The sequence below is a fragment of the Podarcis erhardii genome (assembly GCF_964252035.2).
Source record: "Podarcis erhardii genome assembly, chromosome: 2".
Lineage (NCBI taxonomy): Eukaryota > Metazoa > Chordata > Lepidosauria > Squamata > Lacertidae > Podarcis > Podarcis erhardii.
In genome coordinates this window covers 19432866-19449238 of record NC_138498.1, presented here as the reverse complement: position 1 = coordinate 19449238, position 16373 = coordinate 19432866, and the positions used below count along the sequence as shown (strand labels likewise).

The following is a 16373-nucleotide window of genomic DNA, read 5'->3' as shown; positions in this document are numbered from 1 at the left end:
GTGGCCCTCCAGGATGTTATTCTATGTCCTAATCCCGGAACATTTTAGTCCATCTAGAAATCAGCAGAATGGCTCTAGGACCATGCTTTACTCTCTGGACCTCCAGAGCAGTTTCCAGGAGGTTGGACACCGGTCCCAATTTACCTTCAGATCCTCTGGGATGAAGACTTTGCGGGCTTTCTTAATCATCGGCTGCGGCTTCAGTTCCTCCTCGGAGAACTTGCGCTTCCGGGGGTCAAACATCTCCTGGCCAGGAATGCTGGAGAGAGCGAGATCAGCCGGGTCGGGTTCATACCCCACCGGAACCTGAATGGTCTCTGGATCGATGGGGCTTGGCGTGTTGCGATTTGCAGGCACGATTTGACCTGCAGAAAGAAGAGACACCATGGTAAGGAAACCAAAAGGGAGAGAACGTTGCAAATTTGTGGTATAACACACACACACACACAAAACACACTCCATGACCCACGAAAATGGGGAGACCGAGGACCTCAAAAACTTTACTGAACCTTGCAAAGATGGCAACGCACATCTCAAATATGAAAACACTTTTACAAGCAACCACCCCCTAGGCCAACCCCAACCTCTCTCACCACCACAAGTGAACAGCAGAGAACCTGCACAAGCAACGCTGACCCCAAACCCTACATATATTAAGTAAAATAGAAACATCGCCGCCTGACCCCACCCTCACCCATCTTTCCCCCCCCTCCACCCCTTTCCCCCTTTTCTTTCTAATGTCTCAACAAATGAAACCGATTTGTAAAAATGTTACATGGAAAAAATACGAGAGAGAATTACACATACTTCTGTAAATCAAGAAAATCTTTAATAAAAATACATTAAAACAAAACAAAAACAAAACAAAAATATGAAAATGCTTTTTTAAAAACCAGAGCGTATATGAGTTATAAAGTACAAATAATCCTGGAAAATATATGAGATCGATTACAGAGGAATAGTCAATCCTAGAACGATGAGACTTAACTATAATTTTCTTTCCCTGTTCATAAAACCCACAAGTGGATAAATGAGTCAAGTAGAGGCCACTCATGTTCCTCTATGTTTGTAAAAACAATGAAATCATTCCATATTGTATCCAAACAAATCTACATTGGTCCTCCAGACTGGACTCCAACTCCCATCGTGCTTTACCACCGGTCCGCATGGCTGGGAATGATGGGAGTTGGAGTCCAATACATTTCCCAAGCCCTCTGCTCTATGGTCTCATGCTCCTTGTTCCATGGAACTGCCAATGTTTGCGCCCAAACTGGGAAAAAAACCACACACACCCAAATGTCATTTCTCTCATCTGAAATTGGTTCTCAGCCTTCCATGTCCAACTTTCCAGAATAACAGGACATTATAAAGAGGTGTAGGGGGGAAATAGGGTGAAGTTAGAAGTGCCACAAAGGACACGAGCCAAGCTGATTGTGCAACACGTTCTACAGACGGTACCAATAACATTTGCTTCCAGGAAGGGCTGGGAAACACTTGGGAGATGAGAGAGGCAGATCAAAGGGATATTTCTTCCCCAGAATACACAAAAAAATGGAAAGGGGCAGCAAGGAATTCAATTGTTATCCCTCGTACCCACAGAAGAGTTTCCTTCTCACACTGTGCGCCATGTCACTCAATGCCAAGATCTGAAGTGCTGAAAACTGGGCATATCCTGCCTGGTTTCATAAACACCGTCCCATTGATTAAACAGTCTTGTCGCAGAGAATCAAAAGTTGATGTTGGAGGATAAATCAGGACGTTTTAATATAATTCCATTTGTAGGAAGGGTGGCTAAGGAGCATTCTCAGAAAATCAGCTGTGAGCCAGAAAGTGCCTGGTGGTCGCCGGCTTGTCTCACTCGTTTTCCTGTTTTCAGAGCACTTTTGAACATGTTCAGAATGCGCTCTCTAGATACGGGCCTGGATTTGAGACACTGGAGCCCCTTGGTTCACTTTGCCAACTCTGGGCTGGATTTGGGTCATTTTCACCACCCACCAAGCAATGTGTACATTTCCATTCTATTTAAGCAATCCTATCTTGTGCTGCTGGGACGCGGGTGGCGCTGTGGGTTAAACCACAGAGCCTAGGACTTGCCGATCAGAAGGTCAGCGGTTCGAATCCCCGCGACAGGGTGAGCTCCCGTTGCTCAGTCCCTGCTCCTGCCAACCTAGTAGTTCGAAAGCACGTCAAAGTGCAAGTAGATAACTAGGTACTGCTCTGGCGGGAAGGTAAACGGCGTTTCTGTGTGCTGCTCTGGTTTGCCAGAAGCGGCTTAGTCATGCTGGCCACATGACCCGGAAGTTGTTTGCTTCCCTCGACCAATAAAGCAAGATGAGCGCTGCAACCCCAGAGTCGGCCACGACTGGACCTAATGGTCAAGGGTCCCTTTACCTTTACCTTATCTTGTGCTGCTATGTGTGACTGACAGTTGGTCATATCTTGCTGTTTACTTCGAACCAGTGTTTCTCAAACTTGGGTTTCCAGCTGTTTTTGGACTACAATTCCCATCATGCCTAGCTAGCAAGACCAGTGGTCAGGGATGATGGAAACTGTAGTCCAAAAACAGCTGGAGAGCCAAGTTTGGGAAACACTGCTTCAAACCTACTGCTATCAAAGGGGATCATTCGATGCTCTGCAAACTCGCCTTATGATGATGCTTCACTGAGCTGAGTGGGACTTATTTCAGAGTAGTAAATGCTGATCCACACTAGGATGCCTGTCGAATCTCCGGCCAGCCTCACCAAGATTCGCTTTTACTGAGCTGTGTTTTCAAGATATGTCCTCCGCCATCCTAGATGGCTGATATAACAGGGTACCGTACGAAGACAGACTCTGAATATGTGGGCAATCGCAGGTGGAAGACATATTGCACTATTTACTATATTGCCTGCTATACATTGGACCTGGGGGGGGGGGCGATTTGTCACCATCCGTACAGAAAAGATGTCTCTTCCCAGCAGCGAAGGTCCTATGGCTTCTAAGTGATGTAAATGCTTCAGTGACTCATAAAGTTGCCCTTTTCGCTTTGGTGGCAAAAAAAATCAGAAAGAAGATCCTGGACCATTTAACAATGAGCTGTAAGGGAGACACAGAGATCTAAATAGAAACCACTATTTGTGCCTCAACACCCCTTTGGCTTGTATTTATTTTTGATTCAGATCTATCATGGCCATGGCTAGTACAATAAGTTTTTTTGTATTCACACACATACTAGAACAATGCTAACATGGCAACCCATGTACCATATTGTTCCTGCACACAAGGGGACAAACTATTCGTCTACCTGCTTCTGGCTCTTAAAAGCCAAAATAGGATCATGGGAAGATTTCAAACTGACTACCACTTCCCTTGCTTAATTGGTGAAAAAAACCGCAACACAATTCTAGGTGTGTTTACTCAAAAGAAAATCCTCTGGAATCTCTATGGCGCTCTGAGGTCAGTTTGGGTAGGATGACAGCATTGCTACAGGATTTGAAGATGCCAGCCCCCACTTTCACAGCTTTATGCCAGAGAAGGGGAACCTGCGACCCACCACAGACCTTGTTGAACTCCAAGTCCCATCAACCCCAGTCAACACAGCCAATGGATGATGGGAGTTGCCACACGTTGCCCATTCTTGCTTTTATAATTTGCAGCACAAAGCTCTGCCTCTCTTCAGGAACTTGTACTACAGTGGTACCTCGGGTTACATACGCTTCAGGTTACATACGCTTCAGGTTACACACTCTGCTAACCCAGAAATAGTGCTTCAGGTTAAGAACTTTGCTTCAGGATAAGAACAAAAATCGGGCTCTGGCGGCGCAGCGGCAGCGGGAGGCCCCATTAGCTAAAGTGGTCTTCAGGTTAAGAACAGTTTCAGGCTAAGAACAGACCTCCGGAACGAATTAAGTACTTAACCCGAGGTACCACTGTATTATGCAGCCTAACTCACATTTCACAAAATCGCATCACGTGATCTACAAAAATTACACCAAAGAAGAAGCTAAAAATAGTTTTGATATCTCTACAAGAGCAACTGAAGACAGATTTCCAAACATTACAAAAATGAACAGATAAGACACTTTATCCATCTGGAGAAGCTTCCAGTAACAGAAATATCACCCATTGTTTCCAGGAAGTACAGATAGCAGGGGCCTGTAAAAAAAAAAAAAAGGTAAAGGACCCCTGGATGGTTAAATCAAGTCAAAGGCGACTATGGGGTTGTGGTGCTCATCTTGCTTTCAGGCCGAGGGAGCCGGTGTTTGTCCACAGACAGCTTTCTGGGTCGTGTGGCCAGCATGACTAAACCACTTCTGGCACAATGGGACACAGTGACAGAAACCAGAGCACAAGGAAACGCCGTTTACCTTCCCGCTGCAGCGGTACCTATTTATCTACTTGCACTGGCCTGCTTTCGAACTGCTAGGTTGGCAAGACCTCAGAACGGATGCTTCCCCACAGAACAGGGCAGCCATACTAAAAGCCCTGCTCTGAGTTACTCTAGAGTGGGTTTCTGATATTTGGGGGGGGGGGCTTTAAGAAAAAAAAACTATGATGCAAAATGCAGTGACCTGCTGAGTCTATATAAGAAAAGGCAGTCTCTTCCTATTTTGCTAAATAGGAAGAAATAATCCACATGTGAATGAGAGAGATCAATGAGAGAGAGAGAGAGAAATCAATTCCTCTTTGAAACAAAAGCATTCCAGAGCTTTGTGCCAATTCACTCAAACGCTATCAGGGATACCAACCCGGAACATTATCTTTGAGGGACATTCGCTGTCTGCGAGCAATCCTGCCAGGAGACCCACACAACCTAACACAATTCTTATATGTGCACAGGTACTCCTTTTTCACGAGCAGACAATAGTTGGCTGCATTTTCCGTCCCGTTCCACAGGTATTTCTGTTGAACTGCCCACCAAATCCCTACTGGGCCTGGTGTGCTATTTTTAGAAAGCATGGGTTCATCCCAATCCAAGGTGGGTCAAATGAGGACAGTGTACAAAAGGTCACATGTCTAGCAGAGAGCGCAGGGGACTAATCCTGCCTCAGCAAACTCTGCAGCTGTGACAACATCCAGTAGGAGAGGTGGTCAGCAAACCGCAGTCAGCTGAAAGGGAAACCTGCAAGCAAAGGGGAACACTTGGTTCCCTCTTCACATTTCTTGCAGTGTTTGCGCTCATCCTTCATCCTAAATACAGTAAGAAAGAATTCAGTTCCACTGACAAAGGAACACAGGATACCAAGCCAGACCACGGGTTCATCTACAGTAGCTTTCGTTTCGAAAGAAAACACAAGCAGTTCCTGCTGAGGCTGAACACCTTCGCGCAGACGAAGAATTCTGTGACGCTCAAAAGCTTGCTTCCAGTTGGTTTATTTATTTTATTTTCTACAAAAAAATAACAAAAGAGCTCTGCTCATTCCGTGGCACCAGCCTGATTTGGGCAGGGACCTTTAGGAAGTCCTGTGAAAAACAATATTGGGGTGTGTATGAGTCAGTGCCCGGGTGCCTTTTCTGTTCCCTACAGAACAACCTTCGCAATGTATCTTCTGCGTTTTGTGCACCACGCCCATGTGGCATAACTCTGCAGGAATCACCGGGCTGCTTGCTGACCTTCCCACTTAACTATTAAGCAATAGTGGTGGTTGCGATACTTAAACTCTGTACACAACCCCATGCTCAGGTGCATGCCTTCAGTGTAAGCGATGAATACCCTCAACTGAAACCAAGAGGATTAAGTAAAACATATCGTGTAATGGGAAACAATGTTATGTTTTTGGCATGTACAGTGGTGCCCTGCAAGACAAATGCCTCGCAAGACGAAAAACCCGCTAGACGAAAGGGTTTTCCGTTTTGGAGGTGCTTCGCAAGACAAATTTCCCTATGGGCTTGCTTCGCAAGACGAAACGTCTTGCGAGTTTTTCTGACTTTTCCCCCCTTTCCCCCCCTTTTTCTAAGCAGCTAAGCCGCTAATAGCGCTAAGCCGCTAAGCCGCTAATGGGCTTGCTTCGCAAGATGAAAAAACCGCTAGACGAAGAGACTCGCGGAATGGGTTCCTTTCGTCTTGCGAGGCACCACTGTACAGTGGTACCTTGGGTTAAGTACTTAATTCATTCCGGAGGTCCGGGTCGGCTTAATTCATTCCGTACTTAATTCATTCCGGGTCGGCGCCATCGCCGAATGGCGGACTCCCTCCTAGCTCCGGAGGGAGCCTGCACGGCAGGGGCTGGGTCCTACCGCACCGGCGATGCGGGGACCCTTAAAAACCACGGCCACGGGGGCCGTGGACATGGAGACTCGGCTGACACCATTAGCGCCCTCCCGACTCGTGAAGGAGCCTTTTTAAAGGCTACGGATCGGGTGCCGGGGAGAAGCGTGGTGTTTTGAGTCCTCTGCTATCCCTGCCGTGCGAAGCCGCATGCCATTCGGCGGAGAGCGCTGGCTTCTTCCTTTGAAAATTCGGACCTAAAAGAACAACCTGTAAGTAATTGGAACTTGGATTAAAAAGAGGGACAAAAATTTTAAAAATTTCGGAGCGAGCGGGGGAGGCGCAAAAAAGGAAGTCAGCCACCCCCTCCATTGTAGAAGGGTCAAAGCAAAGGATCTGATAACTAAGATCGGAGTAACATCATTTTGGCAAGTTTTTAACCTCACGAGTGAAGAATATGAGATTGAGCTGGAGGAGGAAAGTAGAATTCGGACTTAAAAACAACCCCCCCTGGAACCCCGGGAGCGATCGATGACGGAGTTTGGAGAGGAGAAAGGCAAGTTTTGACAGCTGTCAAAGAGCTGTCAAAGCGGAAAATATGATAGAGACTATGTTACAAGGACTTTGCTGGTTATATTTGTTATAAATTGAATACAAATTGTTTTAAATAAGGATTACAAAGTTACTAGGGCTAATGGATGTGATCTGGAAGAGAACTCAGCTTTTGCAATCCACCTAGAGGAGCCGAGGGACATTACAAGTTTTAGCTGGAAATTGGAGCTGAACTGTTTATCTCCTGGGAAACTGCAGACATGGAACATTATTATGACTACAGAGGCTACTACACCGAAGAAGACAATGGAATCATCTGTTGTGGAATGAAAGGAACTTGACGTAATGTTTTGTTTCTGAATAACAAGCCTCTGCAAAGGAACTAACTTTTGGAATTAGGACATTTGTGCAGGAAAACAGGGACAGAAAGAAATAGAAAGAGGAGTGTGATCAATAAGAACAGCAAAATAACAAGAATTGGACCAAGTTAAAAGTGGGGACATTTGGGACATCCAGATTTGACAAGCTTAAGGATTATAATTTGGAGTTTTTTACTCCTGGATATAAAAATCTGGATGGAAAAAATGGGCCTCTCTTTGAGACAGAATCCTTCCATGATTGGACATTCGAAACTAAAGAGGACTGGCAAAGGACTATGATTTAGAGAGACGTGGAAATATCGGACATTGAGGAACATTGGGAACGCAACCGGGAAAAGGGGGGGTGGGAAATGTGGAATCCTTAAAGGCGTAAACTACGTTTTATTTAGGCTATATACATCTACATGGTATTCTAAAGGGGGGAACTCGTGGTGGGAATAAGCCGATTTTAGGGGAATGGAAAATAATGTTTTTTTAAAAAAAAAAATTTGGGTTAAGGATAACAAGTTTGAATTGAGGAGAAGAACTTGTTGAGATTATTTGAGAGATTGGGAATACAAGGGGGGAGGGAAGGGGAAGTCCTGAAGGGATGTAATTGGAAAAAGATTTGAAATTGGATGTTTTATTAATTTGTAATTAATTGGAAAACTTTAATAAATATTATTAAAAAAAAAAAAGGAAGTCCTGTGAAAAACAATATTGGGGTGTGTATGAGTCAGTGCCCGGGTGCCTTTTCTGTTCCCTACAGAACAACCTTCGCAATGTATCTTCTGCGTTTTGTGCACCACGCCCATGTGGCATAACTCTGCAGGAATCACCGGGCTGCTTGCTGACCTTCCCACTTAACTATTAAGCAATAGTGGTGGTTGCGATACTTAAACTCTGTACACAACCCCATGCTCAGGTGCATGCCTTCAGTGTAAGCGATGAATACCCTCAACTGAAACCAAGAGGATTAAGTAAAACATATCGTGTAATGGGAAACAATGTTATGTTTTTGGCATGTACAGTGGTGCCCTGCAAGACAAATGCCTCGCAAGACGAAAAACCCGCTAGACGAAAGGGTTTTCCGTTTTGGAGGTGCTTCGCAAGACAAATTTCCCTATGGGCTTGCTTCGCAAGACGAAACGTCTTGCGAGTTTTTCTGACTTTTCCCCCCTTTCCCCCCCTTTTTCTAAGCAGCTAAGCCGCTAATAGCGCTAAGCCGCTAAGCCGCTAATGGGCTTGCTTCGCAAGATGAAAAAACCGCTAGACGAAGAGACTCGCGGAATGGGTTCCTTTCGTCTTGCGAGGCACCACTGTACAGTGGTACCTTGGGTTAAGTACTTAATTCATTCCGGAGGTCCGTACTTAACCTGAAACTGTTCTTAACCTGAAGCACCACTTTAGCTAATGGGGCCTCCTGCTGCTGCCGCGCCGCCAGAGCACAATTTCTGTTCATATCCTGAAGCAAAGTTCTTAACCTGAAGCACTATTTCTGGGTTAGCGGAGTGTGTAACCTGAAGCGTATGTAACCTGAAACATATGTAACCCGAGGTACCACTGTACTAGCTTTTCACCTGATGTTAATAGCGTCCGGGCAGATTTTTCTATTTAAAATGTCCAGTAAAATCCAGCCCATACTGGAAGTGGAGTTTTTTTTGGGGGGGAGGGCAAATTTCCTTTTAAAATTGCTCAAAAACTTTCTCTCTTTTTGAGATTTTGCAAAAAAAAGGAAGAAAATCAAAACTTTGGGCAAAACAAAAGAAGAGCTCAACAACTTAGCAAAAAAACAAAAACAAAAAACCCCCCCAAAAACCAACAACCCCAACCTTTATGCCCGGATCACTTTTTGAAATATGGCAACCCTAATTTTAGTGTAAAGAGTGAACTGGATTTTATCCTGCTTTTTTGTGTTGTCAGCACTGCTCTCCTTTTATTTTCTTGCACAGCTGAGATTTGTGGATATTAAACTTTTGGGATATGAACCAATATCCATTATGGATGCTTTAGTTGAGATCCCTGCATCACATAGGGTCAGACCAGAAAACCTTTGGGTCTCTTCCGACTCTACAAATGGACAATTCTAGGAGATAGATGATAAATAGGTAGATAAAGAAATAAAGAAATAAGCAGGGGAGATCAGTTCAAAACACTGCTCAGGCATGAAGCTGAGTAGATGTGCCGAGGCAAGGCGGTCTTTATCAGCCAACCTGCCTTGTAGGGTTTTTGTGAAGATTAACCAATGAGGAAGGGTGGAATTTAAACGTGATAAAATCATATGCAAAGCCTTCTTCCCACAAATGAGTAACAGCAGAATAATTAAGTGCAGAAGTGATTTTTTTAAAGCGTCTATTTGTTTTCCCAGTAGTGATGTATGGAAGTGAGAGCTGGACCATCAAGAAGGCTGATCGCCAAAGAATTGATGCTTTTGAATTATGGTGCTGGAGGAAACTCTTGAGAGTCCCATGGACTGCAAGAAGATCAAACCTATCCATTTTTGAGGAAATCAGCCCTGAGTGCTCACTGGAAGGACAGGTCCTGAAGCTGAGGCTCCAGTACTTTGGCCACCTCATGAGAAGAGAAGACTCCCTGGAAAAGACCCTGATGTCGGGAAAGATGGAGGGCACAAGGAGAAGGGGATGGCAGAGGACGAGATGGTTGGATAGTGTTCTCGAAGCTACCAGCATGAGTTTGACCAAACTGCGGGAGGCAGTGGAAGCCAGGAGTGCCTGGCATGCTCTGGTCCATGGGGTCATGAAGAGTCAGACACGACTAAACAACAACAATTTGTTTCATAGTCCTACAGGGCGTTTTGTTTTGCTGCCCCTGTTTCTCAGTGTGCAGACTCACATAGAGAAACACAAGCAACAGCACCTCACCATTTGTGAGTTATTGAGAAATTTGAGAATCGGGTATTCTCCAGCAGGGGGAACACTTTCCATGCCACATTTTCCCTCCACATCTGAGATATTTAATGAAATGAAAAGGATGTTTAAAATAACCTTTGTAAAAAACAACAACCAGAAGCTTTTCTTTTGGGAATTATAAAAAATTGTATAGAAGCTTATTCATGTATGTTACTACAGCACACTTGCCAAAAATGGAAAGAAGAAGAAGAAGAAGAAGAGGAGGAGGAGGAGGAGGAGGAGGAAGAGGAGGAAGAGGAAGAAAAAGTAGTAGTAGTAGTAGTAGTTCCAGCAAAGGAAGAATGGATACAAAAACTTATGGAATATGCAGAAATGGCAAAAACTCACCGGACGAATAAGAAATCAACTTTTAAAAAAAGAATGGAAATGGTTTACTGAATATTTACAGATAAATTGTAAACAGATAAGAACATTGGCATTGTAATAAACTGCAGTTTCATAAGAGCATATATTTAAAGAAGATGAATAAATGAACAAATTGGGTTCATTTGGATATGCAGAAGATATTAAAAATAAATTTAAGGAATTGCAGAAGGGGGGGAAGGAAGTCAAGTTTTGAAATGTCAAAATGATTGTGAAATTAATGCAATGTATAAAGTTAGTGAAATGTGTAAACTTGAAAAGTATAAATGAAAATTCAATGGAGGCTCTTTACAGCAGAGAAAACCATCCCGGGGCCTTTCATGTGGCGCTGTGCTATAACTCCCACTGCCTCTTACCAGCAGCTATGCTAGCTGGGGCTAATGTCTGCTGTCCTTCATTGGAGGCACCAGGAAGGCCTCACAATTGCTTTGGCAGCAAGGCCAACCCGAATTCATCGGCTGGGAAATTCTGTGTGATCTACTGCCGTGAAGTCCCATCTCTGTCCTATTTTTATAGAGTCGGCGGTGTTGCCGCGGCAACTGTCATGTCATCTCACTCCTGCTGTATTTGACATACAGATCCATCACCATCATGGGAGGAGGGGGGGGACAAGTGGTGTTTTTTATTATTACTTCACAACCCCCACCCAGGAATATAATAAGACCAATTTCAGAAAAGCCAAATATAAATGGAAGGGGTTTTTTTAAAATAAAAAAACCAGCCCTAAAGTACATGCCACACGTCTCATCATCTGAAGGTTCCTGTCCCGTCCCACCCCCCGCCTGCCGTTGCTGAGGGAACAGTGAAGTCAGCACTTCTAAGAAGATGCTGATTTATATATTCCCCATAATAATGTCATTTCCATGCACTGGTGGGAATTCTAAGAGGAACTGCTGGTTCAAGTTGTGGAAGAATAAAAAAGAAAAGCAAAGAAAGATCTAGAGAGACATCAAGAGAAATGTGCTTGGTCTCTCTTCATATGCATTCATTCCACATTCGCCACACCCTATCAATACAATATTTACACACCCCCACGCAAAAGCAACAAGATCAATTCTGCCCAGGTCAATTTTGCATCCAGGGCAGCTGTCTACCAGCTCCATCTGGTATGCAGGCTGAGACCCTATCTGCCCGCAGACTGTCTGGCCAGAGTGGTGCATGCTCTGGTTATCTCCCGCTTGGACTACTGCAACGCGCTCTGCATGGGGCTACCTTTGAAGGTGACCCGGAAACTACAATTAATCAAGAACGTGGCAGCTAGACCGGTGACTGAGAGTGGCCGCCGAGACCATACAACACTGGTCCTGAAAGACCTACACTGGGTCCCAGTACAGTTCCGAGCACAATTCAAAGTGTTGGTGCTGACCTTTAAAGCCCCATCGTTCAGCCCAGACACTGGGATCTAGCTCCGAGGGCGTTCTTGTGGTTCCCTCCCTGCGAGAAGCAAGATTACAGGGAACCAGGCAGAGGGCCTTCTGGGTAGTGGTGCTCACCCTGTGAAACGCCCTCCCATCAGATGTCAAGGAGCGGAAGGTTGCGGTTCGAATCACCACGACGGGGTGAGCTCCCATTCCTCGGTCCCAGCTCCTGCCAACCTAGCAGTCCGAAAGGATGCCAGTGCGAGTAGATAAATAGGTACCGCTCCAGCAGGAAGATAACCAGTGTTTCCGTGCACTGCTCTGGTTTTGCCAGAAGAGGCTTAGTCATACTGGCCACATGACTCGGAAAAACCGTCTGTGGACAAATGTCGGCTCCCTCAGCCAGTAAAGAGAGATGAGCGCCGCAACCCCAGAGTAGCTTGCGATTGGACTTAACTGTCAGGGGTCCCTTTACCTTTACCTATATATGCTGTAAGCTGCCCAGAGTAATTGGGGAAACCCAGCCTAATGGGCGGTGTATTAATAATAATAATAATAATAATAATAATAATAATAATAATAACAACTTACGATACACAGGACACAGTGGTAGATTTGTAATCTGAGCGGTAGATTTGTAATCTGGTGAACCGGGTTCGCTTCTCCGCTCCTCCACATGCAGCAGCTGGCTGCCCTTGGGCCAGTCACAATTCTCTGAAGAAAAAAAAGAAGAAGAGTTTGGATTTGATATCCCGCCTTTCACTCCCTTTAAGGAGTCTCAAAGCGGCTAACATTCTCCTTTCCCTTCCTCCCCCACAACAAACACTCTGTGAGGTGAGTGGGGCTGAGAGACTTCAAAGAAGTGTGACTGGCCCAAGGTCTCCCAGCAGCTGCATGTGGAGGAGCAGAGACGCGAACCCGGTTCACCAGATTACAAGACTACCGCTCTTAACCACTACACCACACTGGCTCTCAGCCCCACTCACCTCGCAGAGTGTTTGTTGTGGGGGAGGAAGGGAAAGGAGAATGTTAGCCGCTTTGAGACTCCTTCGGGTAGTGATAAAGCGGGATATCAAATCCAAACTCTTCTTCTTTAGCTGAGTTTCCAGAATTGCATGGGGTTGGACTAGATGACTCTTGGGGTCCACAATTCTATGAGCTCTCCCAACGGGACTGTTATCCACACGTCTACACTGGTCACAAATGAAGCACTGAAGGGGGTGGGTGGGAGGTTTCGGGTGTTGAGACTATGTGTTGTTTCTTTCAGGGGAATGATTTGGGAGCGACACAGGGAGAGGTCCCACCGAACGGTACACAAATGTTGTGTTTGCCTTTCACCCTTTTCTTCACTGTTTGTAAAAAGTGGAGTTTAGCTTGTTGTCAGAAAAGCCTTGTCCATTAGTAAAAGAGCTGATCTGGTAAAATGGAACTAATAGAGAATCAATACATTAGAAGTGAACTTTGACCCCTCTGATCAACCACCCTTCTTTTTTTCTTTTTCTTTTTTGCAAAGGAGCAAAAACAGGTTCATTTCAACAGTGAGGAAAAGTGGGCTTCTACAAGTTTAAAGATATTTTTTCTTTACTAATAGAAAACTACTTACGAGTCCAGAATTAAACTTCAGACTAAGAGACATTGCCTGTAGCTGGTTAGAAATTCATCAACTCACACATTTTCTCAACCAGCCAAAAAAAAAAAAAAAAAAAAAAAAATGCTTAAGCTACATGACACCAGAAGCCCCAAAAGGAAAAGGAAAAATTTCCCAAACTCCTGTTGTTGTTGTTGTTGTTGTTGTTGTTGTTGTTGTTGTTGTTGCTACACACACCTCTTTGCCATTTTTCAAATGGTAACTCATTTATTCACATTATTATTGGGTAGCTCAAGTATTGAATGCAACCAGATGACTCTTTGAGACTCATCTGATTCAGAGAGCGCTTATGAAGGCCCCCACAAAAACCGAATTGCAGCACCAGAACGTAAAGTACCGAGTAAATGAACCTGTCCTATAATTACTTTGCCCGGGGAAGTAAATTGGACTCTGGAACGCCCATCTCCTCGTATTTGCTATTTAGCTTTGAACCACAACAAGTTGAAACTGATTCACACATACATGCACACACACCTACATCCCTTGGTATGTCGATGACTAATCGCGGGATTACTTGCGGCTCAAACCCGCAAACTGACTTCCTTAAAGGCTGGTCTACACATGCAAGAGAATGAATTGATGGACCATTCAGTTGGAAGAATGGACGGCATCACTTCAGCCTGTATGTGGCGATGGGGGGGGGGGCCCTCCAGTTTGGAGTGCCTGTCAACATGAAAAACAACTTGCAAATGAAAAGATGATATATTTATTATTATTATTATTATTATTATTATTATTATTATTATTATTATTATTTTGTCCCACACCTTTGACCCAAGTATTCTAGTTTTCTACCTCCAGTGAGCTTTTAGCACATCCATCTTTCTTTCTTTCTTTCTTTCTTTCTTTCTTTCTTTCTTTCTTTCTAAAAAAGGGTTCATCCATCACCCGTCATTGCGCAGCCAATAAGGAAACTCCACCTGCCGCATTCTGATCTGGGATGCCTGTAAGGCTGGGCGATATCTGCTTCTCAACACTGCAGTCTATCGCCAGCTAAACATCACAATATACCAACACATCACAATGTCTGAAATAAGGAAGGAGCTGGTTTTTTCAACTTTGTTATTCATCACCAGCTAAACATTGTGCTATGCTGATATAACTTCTTCTTCTTTGTCGATCACTCGTAGCCAAGTAAGATTGTCTTCCATAAACACGGTTTTAACAGTGAGTCCGTAAGTGACTGTGGAGGCCAATTCTGGATCCACACGTCCTTCCACAGTGGGGACACAGGTTTCTGGGCGGGAGGTGATCACGGTGAGAGTTTGCCAAGTGTGCCTTCCTCTTAGCACATTTCTCCCTTTCGTCCTGAGTTCAAGCATCTTCAAAGCCCATGACATCTTTGCAAAAGGCTGTTCTCCAAATGGAGCACTCGCAGGCCAGTGTTTCCCAGTTGTCGGTGTATATACTACATTTTTTTAACACTTGTCTTGAGAGAGTCTTTAAACTTCTTTTGTCGACCACCAGCATTACGCTCTCCATTTTTAAGTTTGGAATAGAGTAGTTGCTTTGGAAGACAATAATCAGGCATCCGCACAACATGACCAGTCCAAGAAAGCTGATGTTGAAGAATCCTTGTTTCGACACTGGTGATCTTTACTTCTTCCAGTACACTGGCATTAGTTTGCCTGTCTTCCCAAGTGATGCGTAAAAAATTTCAGAGACACCGTTGATGGAATCTTCCGAGGAGTTGGAGATGGCATTTATAAGTGTTACATGTTTCACAAGCATACAGTGATATATCACGATATCTGAAAAAAGGATGGAGCTGGTTTTCAACTCTGTGATTCATCACCAGCTAAACATACTGAGAAAGATAGATAGATAGATAGATAGATAGATAGATAGATAGATAGAGCTATGTAGAAGCCATTGGCTAGCTTCACGGTTTTTCCCACATTGTGCATTTTGCATCACACACACAGCCTAATACATCGCGATTTGCAGTAGGTCAGAAATTTTTAAACCAATATCTTGATATGGACTTCAAACCGGTTTTGGATGATATATCACCCAGCCCTAACAAACATCATGATTTGCAATATATTGCCTGGTTAAAAACTATGAAATCACAATATGAAGTTCAATATGGAGGCCCCTCGACTGTCCTCGGGTCCAGTATTGGACCACTTTGACCGGATATCCCCAGCCGATGTGGACAGACTCCTCCGAGCTGGAAAGCCCACCACTTGTCCTCTCGACCCGTGCCCGTCTTGGCTGATTAGAGCGTGTCCAGACGAGGTGCGGGCCCCCCTGGGGGATATCATAAATTTGTCCCTTGGCACCGGGATATTCCCAGGGGAACTGAAGGAGGCAGTGGTGCGCCCGCTCTTAAAGAAAACATCATTAGATCCCTTAGATCTATCCAATTACCGCCCGGGTTTGAATCTTCCATTCCTGGGTAAGGTGATTGAGAGAGTGGTTGCTGAACAGCTTGGCAGGTTTCTGGATGAAACATCGGCTCTGGATCCATTCCAGTCCGGCTTCCACGCTGGTCATGGGACCGAGATGGCTCTGGTCACCCTAACAGATTATCTCTGCAGGCAGCTGGATCGAGGCGGGTCGGGGCTGCTGATTCTTCTAGACCTGTCAGCAGCCTTCGACATGGTTGATCACAGACTCCTGGACCACCGCCTTGCCGACGTGGGGATCCAGGGCACAGTCCTTCAATGGCTGCGCTCGTTTCTCTCTGGTCGGGGACAGAGGGCGGCGCTTGGGGGGGAATTGTCATCGCGCCACTCCTTGGTGTGTGGAGTACCTCAGGGTGCGATACTCTCCCCGATGCTTTTTAACATCTTTTTGCGCCCCCTCGCCCAGCTTGTCCAGAGTTTTGGGCTGGGTTGCCATCAGTATGCCGATGACACCCAACTCTATCTGTTGATGGATGGCCATCCTGACTCAGCCCCAGACAGACTGACCAGATGTCTGGAAGCTGTGGCTGGATGGTTACGTGGGAGCAGGTTGAAGTTAAATCCT

The 16373-nt window shown here is 45.0% G+C and overlaps 1 protein-coding gene across 2 annotated transcripts in view; it reads right to left on the bottom strand.

Annotated features, from left to right (window-relative positions):
- The window catches only part of HLF (HLF transcription factor, PAR bZIP family member), a 68003-nt gene that overhangs the window by 7158 nt on the left and 44472 nt on the right, over window positions 1–16373 (bottom strand). For both annotated transcript variants that reach the window (XM_081849940.1, XM_081849941.1), the window contains exon 3: window positions 145–365. In XM_081849940.1, coding sequence (XP_081706066.1) covers window positions 145–365 — 221 coding nt within the window. The remainder of the gene's footprint in view (window positions 1–144; window positions 366–16373) is intronic.